A 9,188-nucleotide genomic window follows, 5' to 3' on the forward strand; every position below is an offset into this window, starting at 1 on the left:
TTTCTTCTCCAGGGGGCTCGCCTACGATTTTCTCGCCTTGTTTGCTCAGAATACGCCGTGGTTATTAATTATCCTTTGTCAATTTCACTGGCTAATTTCGGCTCCGTGCCTGTCGAGAGCAAAATGACAACAGGGCTAACAACCCCCCTGATAAAGCCATGTCGTTTCATTGGCTGTTTCCCCCGTCGCTCCTTTCCCCTCCTGAAATGAAATGGCGGGATCTAAACGGCAATTTCCCACGCGTTTATAGACGGTGCAATCTTATAAGACGCTTTCCCGGGAGTAAGCCACGGCAGTTTCTTAGAAAACCTGTTAGCGATTTCCCTCTTCGTGGCTCACGCTTCCGTGTAAACGCGCGCAGGATCGAGCTGCGAGTTCTAAGGGGCACAGCCCCACTGAAGACGCTTCGCCCCCTCCCCAATTATTGTGGCTTGAAAGTCCCTGGAGGGGCCTGTTGCGTCTTAAATAGTAGTAGCTTACATCCTATCGGGGCATAGGAGTCGTCAGCCAGTCGAAAAGATTAGAAGGGGATGGCTTTTTTGGGGGGGGGGAGGGGTAAATGGAAAAGCCCTTAAGGAGACATCTACATTGCTCAGAGAGCATCCTAAGCAGAGTTACACCTTTCTAAATCCATTGGAGCCCACGGGTCTAGAAAGGGCGTAACTCTGTTTAGGATTGCACAAAGCAACCCGGGTCACCGTCGACTCGCGCCAGACCAAGCCGATTTGATACGTTAAAAGCAAAACCTCAAGCCACACCGGGATCCAAAACCTCAGCCTGGGGTGCGGAGGGGAGGAGGAAGACGTAAAGGTTTCTGCTGAACCTAGAAAACGATTTCTTGGTTGTCCGTATTAGGCCAAAAGATTTGTAACGTGAAGGTCGAAGCCAGGAGGGAAATAGCCAAAATGGAACCGGGGTGCGTGTTTGTGTGAGGGAAGGTGGGAGATCCGCTCGGAATTCCAGGTTTTCCAAACTCCCCCCACCCCCTTCATAAGTGGCGTCATCTAGTCACACTCTGGCCCTGCCACACACCTGCGCCGGGTGGAACCGAAGGAGTCACCCGCAGCAACCACGCCGTGTCCCGGCTTAGCCGAGTCAGAGGCCGGCGCAGCTACCTGGGGCGGATTCTTCTGGGTAGGCGTTCTTGCAGGGGTAGTCAACCTGTGGTCCTCCAGATGTCCATGGACTACAATTCCCATGAGCCCCTGCCAGCGGATGCTGGCAGGGGCTCATGGGAATTGTAGTCCATGGACATCTGGAGGACCACAGGTTGACTACCCCTGCTTGAAAGGGCCAGGAGCTCACGCTAACTTTGCTCCAGACCAGCCCACGCGGTTGCGCGGGAGATCTTCCGGCTGGATCAAAGGAGGTTCGGAAAGTGGATCCTCATTTCTACAGGTGTCTGACCCTGGGGATAGGGTTAGTTTCCAAGGCGCGACAGGGACAGGAATCGAATAATTCTTCTACCCCCAGTTTTCCGTCGGCCGGGACTAACAAAACATATAATCCCCCCCCCCCCGCCGCCCTCTCGGCTTTATATATTTCCTAACCTCCCGATTGATTTTTAAAAGATCTAAATGCGCCGGATTTTGAAACGCCCAAGTAGGATCTTGAAACGCACGCAAACCAAGTGGTTATTAGGAACCGAGGTAGGATGGTTATTATAAACCAACGTTCACAATTTTAAAAAATGCCGGATGCGAAAGTTTTTCGGCAGATGTTTTTCGAAGTATAAAAACATGAAACCCACGGGGATTCAAACAGCTTCCCAAGGACGAGTTCTCAAAATGGACCAGTCGATTCGCTTGTTTTCGAAATAAAGCCTCTCGCAATCCGGCCGAAACAGCCCAAATGGTTTCAAAAGTCTGCCTAAGACGCGGAGGGAATTTAAAAATGTGCGCCAGAATATACGTGATCAAAAGCTAGGAGGCCTTACCGGCGGCTCTTCGCATCAAAGCTGAAATTGACCAGTGAAATTAACTAGCCAAGAGCCCTGCGCTTGCCGAGTTAAACCGTAGCGAGAAGAAATCACCAGGCAGCGGGAGAAATACAAATTAGGGAGGAGAAATCCTCTTGACATTTAACATCGCATAAATAAAATACAGGCCTTCGGGGGAAGCAAAGCGGGGGGGGGAGGGGGAAGGAACCAATCAACTAAATCGTAATTCGAAATTACAGATGGACGATTAATACGGAGAACGAGATCATACGATTTAATTGCTACTTGTTCGGAGTTTACCTGATCTGTATTTTATATGGGGGAGGGGGGGCAAGACGCGAGGCTCAGAAAAAGTAAAGAAGAGCGGGAGATGCTTCTGAATTCGTGACTCCTAATTTTACAGAAAGACGCGCTGTTTGCTTAGAACCACCCAAATGCCCGGGGGCTTGGGGGGGGGGGGGCGGGCGTATCTTCTTATACTGGGGTTATAGGTTGTGAATTCGGACTCCCACGCAGGATTTCCACCGGCTTCGGCTCCGGAGGAGATTTCCTAACCAGATTCCAAATTCAATAGGTGTAAACAGTCAAGGTTGTACCGCCTCCGCGGTGCCCTTTGTTTTTATATTCATACGGCGGTTTGAAATGGAAATGTTTTGCATTCCAAAAGCCTCATTACATCGACGGATTAGGGGGTTTAACGCCCTTTGCTTTCACCTGGAGCTCTTCAAAACGCGCACACAAAAAACCTTTCAGCCTGCCTGGCTACCTGGGGACGCCGGAGGGAACCGCCGAGGAGCGAATCGGTCGTTTCTCAGCCGGGTCGCTTAAATCTCCCCCCCCCCCTCCCCGAAGAAGTTGTCCCTTCTGTGCAGGAGCAATTTTTAGGAGCCCGTTGAAACCTGGATGGATTCATTCCACGGCTGCCGTTTGCCTTCTCACCAACACCAAACCCCTCTATGCTCAATGGAGCTTCCACCGGGGTAAAACGCCTACAGGATCGCAGCCGTAGCTATACATTTTCCCCTCCTGTCGTGGGAAAGGAAATCGGGAGCCGAAAGACCCCCTTGGAAAACCGGGAGAAGAACTTCGCTAGAGTAATCCCATCGACTTTAGCTCTCCCCAAGCAAGCTTGATCGATATCTATATTTTTAAAGCTGCTTCACTGATTTTGCAAGCTTTGGGTGGCTAATAGAGAACTGCTTATAGCAGAAAATAAATTGGTTTTCTTCCCCGTGAAGGAGAGTTGTACAGCCACTCCAAACCTTTACCACCACCAAAATACAATCAAAACTATCAGTTCCTTTCCCCCACCCCTCTAAACAACAGACAAGTGGTCCAATCCTATGGGCATTTTCACAAAAGTAAACCCTGTTCATTTCAAGCTGCTCACTTCCTGTTATGCATGGTTACAACTCTTTCCAGGCAGCACAGAATGTTAGGTCCACCCAAACCCCACTCACGCCTGTGCACAAAGGTTTTTTTGGGGGGGGATTAACCCCCCAAAATCAAATCAAATAAAAGAAATAATACAAAAAAATTGCCAATTGAATCAATGAAAACCTATTGACAATTGCACAAGACAGAAAAACAATAGAAGAAGAATTTAAAAATCCAAGAACAAGTGGGAAAGAACTAAGACTTTCCCCAAGGTTCTGCCCCCCCTTTAAAACTCTCTTGTGCATGGGCCTGATCCTGTGTGTCCACTTGCCCACTGAAGCCAGGGATGCTTACTTCCAAGTAAAGGCACTCTTGATAGTGAGGAAGGAATATGCTTTCAGTCTAGTAGAACTGGAAGGGTGACTGAATACCAGCACACACACACACACCAGCACACTTTGAAAATGAAGAAAGAACATAATGTTGATCCTGGGCTGAGGTTTGGTGAAATCTTACATATCTGAAGAAGCAAGCTCTGACTTGAAAAAAAGTTTTGGCTGGAATAAATCTTTATTATTATTAGAGTTTGTTTTATACCCCTCTTTTCACTACCTGAAGGAGTCTCAAAACAGCTTCCTATCATCTTCCTTTCCTCTCCCCACCACAAAACTCTATGAGGTAGGTGGGACTGAGAGAGCTCTGACAGAACTGATATGCGAGAACAGTTCTAACAGGGCTTGACCAACCAACCCAAGGAACTTCAGCTGGCTACATGTGGTGGTGGTGGGGAATCAAGCTGCCACCACTCTTAACCATTACTTGAAGGTGCCCCCCCTCAACTGATACATCTTGATCAAAGCTGGGGTGTCTTCCTGGTTCTAGGATCTGCCTGACTGGACTCAAGAGTTTTGGCAAGGAATCGCTCCTGTTGCTCCTAACAATTATCACCTGTGTGAATAAGAGCACCGCAGCACCTTCCCAGGCTAACAAGGTGCTGGGGTGAGCCACGCTCTCGTAATAAATGTTTACTCAGACAGGGTTTACACAGACAGGGGACCAGCGAGAGAACAATCCCTTTGATGGATTCCTGGTGACAACTCTTGCCCTCAAACAGCATGCCTGCCACTCGCTACAATCTTGACAGGTGCCAATCAAAAACAAAGAAAGGAAGGCTGGGATTCAGAAATACAAAGAACAAGGGTTTAGGGCGATCCAGAAGCAGTTCCTCGTCCTCCCAGTTCAAGAGGGACATGTGATGGGGAAAGCTTTGCTTTCTTTTAAATTGAGTCACTCTTTACATGCTCAGATTCAAATGGGTAGCTGTGTTGGTCTGAAGTAGCACAATAAAATCAGAGTCCAGTAGCACCTTTAAGACCAACAGAGATGTATTCAAGGTGTGAGCACTTGCACACAAAAGCTCGCGCCTTGAATAAATCTTTGATGCTTTTATATGGTCGGATGTACCACTGTGTTGCCTGAGTACAGAAAACCTCTGCATAGCTTATCTCTGATGAGCCCCACCTTAATTCAGAATCCGTCTGCATTCTGCACACAAGCAATCTTATTAAAATCCTGACACAATTTTATGAATCTCTCTGTCTGGGAACCTGAAGCATCATAAAATGGGCCATTCTTCTTCCAAGTTTACAGCCTGCTCATCAAGAAACCAGTTCAGCCAAACTAACTTGGGTTTCCCCTGAAATTTGGGCACAACTGGTGTTGCGGCATTCTGGAAGAGATTTTGGTTCAGCTCACATAGGGGCATTCCAGATCCACTGGTCTTAAAAGGATCTGTGGGCTAATCGGACATCTAAATTGCTAAAGGATCCTTGAAAACCAATGCCTTGAATATTTAGGAAAGGGATGGCAGTTTTAATGGAGCCCAGGGATGATCCTTTCCCCAATGGTCCACTGAAAACCCAAAGTGAACGTTAGTTGGAACGTTAGCAATCATGAGCTGTACTTTGCAGGAGTCTCAACCCCTTTTCTTAATCAAAGTTGGTATTTTTATTTTCAAAAAAAGGTTTCCATGAAAGATTTAGAACCAAGTATCAAAACAAAAGGCAATGTCTCAAGCTACAAGGTTCAGATGTTTCCCATTTATGAACTGCGGAATAGATTTTAACATTTTTGAAAAAGATCAATTGCTTCTTTTAAATCCAATACCCCCCCCTAAAAAAAATACTCAGCAGGCTTTTAAACAAACAAACACAAATCATCATTTGCTATTTACAGTGTAATCTTAGACAAAGTTTCATCATTCTAAATTCATTGAAGTGAATGGGATTAGAAGGGTATAACCCTGCTCAGGATTTCACTGTTATTGTCTGGGGGGGTGGGGGGGAATCCCTTTTTACTAGGATCCTGAAGCTAATTTGGTCAGGAATGACATTCAGCAGAGACCTCAGACTACTCGTTTTGCATTGCAAATAGATGAAGGAAAAATATTAATATTTCTGCATGAACGTTTAAAATAATAAACAAAGCAGTTTTCAATTAAAGGATTCCACAGACTTTCCCCTGATGTTTGAGAAAACATCTGGATTTTGTCAAAATTATTCTAAATGATACTCTTTTTGAGGGGTGTGGGGTTTAAGCATTTGGCAACATGGAACCTGAAATCTGTAGAATAACTTTGTAAAGCATGCATTTGCAATGATATCCCCTGATTATAGGGTGTGGGGGAGAGAAGGAGCAGGGAGAATGGCCCTTTACATATGTCTAGAAGGAACTGGGGGTGGGATGGGGTGGAGGAATCTCCCTCCAAACCAAAATTAAAAAAAAGTTTTATCAACAAAAATGTTTCTGACTATCCTGAAGTGGGTAAAACATTTCTCTCAGGGTAGAGCCTTAGAATGCACATTGGAATTGAGCAGGAAAGCACATATAAATGGTGGAAATTGGCTCTGAATAGGTAAGGCCCAGGTAGAAATGGTCCCGGAGTCAGGCTTAATTTCCAGAATGGGGTCCAAGAGCTGGGCCTAGCTTGGCAGCGTCCCCTCTTCTCAGAGAAGTGACAGCTAAGTGGGGCGCAGGAGACAGTGCTCTGCACATGACTTTGAACATGAGTTAAGTGACACAGGTTCAGGTCAGGCAGCTGATGGCCACTCATGCAGCAGCCCTTCTTTCTCAGTTGCATGTCTGCAGGATCCCTGGCCCAAAGGAAGTGAAATTGGCCTAGGGGAGGGTCTGGGCTTTTTCGGTCCAGGCCCCAGCCTGGTGGGATGCTCTCTGCCTGGGGAGATCAGGGTCCTCTGGGGCTTTCATCAAGCTGATGGTCAGAGCCTGAAATAACCACCCAGAAGCGCTGGCCTCACCTCCGGAGACAAGGAAGCTCTGCTCCACAAATCCTAAAACTGCAACCCCCATGTTTTTAACATCATTTATTGCTTTTAATAATGCTGTCACCCACCCTGAGGTGCTCTGGAAGGGGAGGCCAGAAAAATAAAGATTTGTTTATTTATTTACTATGGAATACGGTTGTCCTGGTCTACCTTCCAGGGTCACTGTAGAGATTACAACGAGATAAGGCCCACGATGCTCCTGTTGTTGTTTCTAAATGCCGGGTCCCTCTGCTATAGAGTCATCTTTGACCAGGCCAGACCGGAGCCCCAGCGGGGGAAGCATTCGGCCCCAGCAGGAAGAGCCATTCAGCCCACTCGGTGGCTAAACCACACTCATCCTCTTGTGGCAAGCGGTTATTTATATCGTCCTGCCATCAATTACAGAGTTGTACAAGGGGGGGAAACAGATAAGGCCTTGTCTGGGGGCAATGGCAGAACAGGGCGGGCGGAGGAGGCTGTGGGCGAGAGCAGGCGCAATCTCAAGGGTTTCATTTGGCTGGGAGAGGAAGACTAAGACGCTATCGGGCCTTTGCCACGGCTGCTTTGCCAACTTCTCTTTGGTGACCACTTGCACAGACAGGGAAATGGAGGCAGGCAGGCCGGGGCTCCCCCACCCCCCAACTATTCGAACCCCAATGGCATCTCAGCTCTGGAGATCCACTGGCCCACACAAGCTGGGACATCCCTGCCCTGCCACAAATATGGCCAAATCAGAAAGGGAAGGGGTCCAAGGAATGGTCTGGTGACCACCTGGGAGATGGAGGTTGGGGAGCCAGACTGCAATGGGGGGGGGGTGAATCCGAGGAATGCATCCCGAGTTTCCCCCTCATACAGATTTCTACACCTTTCAGAGCACCTGCTTTTCTGCCACTCCCCCCACTCAAGCATCTGTGCCTGCTTGCTAGCTTGGCCTGCAGCATGTGTGAATGTTGAGTGAGGGATTCTGGGCTGAAAATGTGCAAGAGGGGGCAAGGAGAGCCCCCCTCCCCCACTGGCTATACAATATTGGTTTGCTGGGGCTCAAATTGTGTGTGTGTGTGTGTGTGTGTGTGTGTAGTGACCAAACCTCTGGCCGGCTACTCCTCTAGGGGCGCTTCAGAGGGGAACTTTCGGGGAGGCCTCAAGACTTTCAGAAAGTCCAGAAGATACAATTTGGTCTACATGTTTCTCTCTGCGTCTCCATCATAGCACTGCCCGGGCCAAACTCTGTGTGCATCTCTATCTCTCTCCCTCGGCAACCGCCAAGGAATCCCCGGTTTCCCCGCAGACTGAACGCGCGTCGACCGTCTCCACGTTAACAACAGCGCCCTTTTCAAAGAGCTCTCCCCGCCCCATTCTCAATTGCGTCTGGTTGAGCCCCCTGCCTCCGAAGCACGGGCCGGCTCCCGCCTTCCTCGCAGGGATTCCGAGCGGGACTCAGTCGGACGCGTGTCGGGCTGTGACGGTCGTGCGAACCGAGGCGCCGTTCCCGAAAGCCGCCGCGGGGCTCGGGAGTGCAAGGGGATGGGGTGGGGGTCTTTGGGCTGCCCCGCACCCCCCGCCCGGCCCGCCTCGCCTCGCCTTACCGGTCTCCTCCAGCCTCGTGCCGTGGCCCAGGGCGCTGGAGGGCTGCGGGTAAGGCGAGTAGGAGGCGCCGTGGTGGTGCTGGTGCTGCTGCTGCGGGTGGTGGTGGTGGTAGAAGGCGTGCGGGCTGCCGCCGGGCCCGGGGTAGGCGGGGTAGGCGAGGGCTCTGCCGTAGGCGGGGGCCGGGAAGGCGCCGCCGTCGGGCTGCGGCGGCTGCAGGGCTTGCAGCGGGTAGGGCGCCAGGCTGGCCGGGGGCTGCGGCTGCGGCGGCGCCTGTTGGGGCGACGGCGGCGGCCCGAGCGCGAAGTCCAGGAAAGGCGGCTTGGCGGGGTCCGGCGGCCCCCCGAGCAGGCTCTCGGCCAGAGAGTTCATCGTCATCGTCCGCCGGGCGGCACAGGCGCGCAGTCGGCGCCCGGGCGCAGCGGCATCCAGAGAGGCGGCCGCGCTAGCCGCGGGCGCCGGGCGAGGGGCGCCGGGGGCAGCGGCCGGGGAGCAGCCTCATGCCGCCGCAGCGCCAGCCAAGCGCTTCCGCTCCTCCTCCGCCGCCGCCGCCCGCGGGCCTCCAGACTGGCCGAGCCGCTCCGCGCCTGGGTCGCCACCCGGCCCGCGCCCTCCTTTCTCCCTCCCCCCAGCCGCCCGGGCGCTCGCAGGAGGGCCAGCCGGCCCGAGGGGGCGTGGCCCGACCCTCCCCCCGCGCCTCCTTTCATCTTCCCCGGCCACGCCCCCTCCGCTCCCCGATTGGCCCGCGCGCCCGGTGACGTGCCCGGAGCCCCCGGGGACATCCCTCGTTAAGCGGCGCTTCTCGGCTCGCGACTTGGGGAAAGGCAGCTGGCCGAGTCTGGCCGCCCTCCCGGGGGGAGAAGCAGCAGGTCCGGGCTTGTCTATTTTTCTCACCTGGGCTGGAGGCGAAAGGAAGTCCAGGTTGAAAGGATGGGCGGGCTTTGGGACGGGGCGGGGGCTGGGGG

At 51.7% G+C, this 9,188-nt stretch overlaps 1 protein-coding gene across 1 annotated transcript in view; it reads right to left on the bottom strand.

Moving 5' to 3' along the window:
* Positions 1-8,837, bottom strand: part of DLX4 (distal-less homeobox 4) — a 29,495-nt gene extending 20,658 nt beyond the window's left edge. Inside the window, exon 1 of the mRNA XM_077314065.1 lies at positions 8,226-8,837. Coding sequence (XP_077170180.1) covers positions 8,226-8,601 — 376 coding nt within the window. The 5' untranslated portion in view covers positions 8,602-8,837. The remainder of the gene's footprint in view (positions 1-8,225) is intronic.
* Between the last annotated feature and the right edge of the window lie 351 nt (positions 8,838-9,188).

This window comes from Paroedura picta, chromosome 16 (assembly GCF_049243985.1).
Source record: "Paroedura picta isolate Pp20150507F chromosome 16, Ppicta_v3.0, whole genome shotgun sequence".
NCBI classification, from domain to species: Eukaryota; Metazoa; Chordata; class Lepidosauria; order Squamata; family Gekkonidae; genus Paroedura; species Paroedura picta.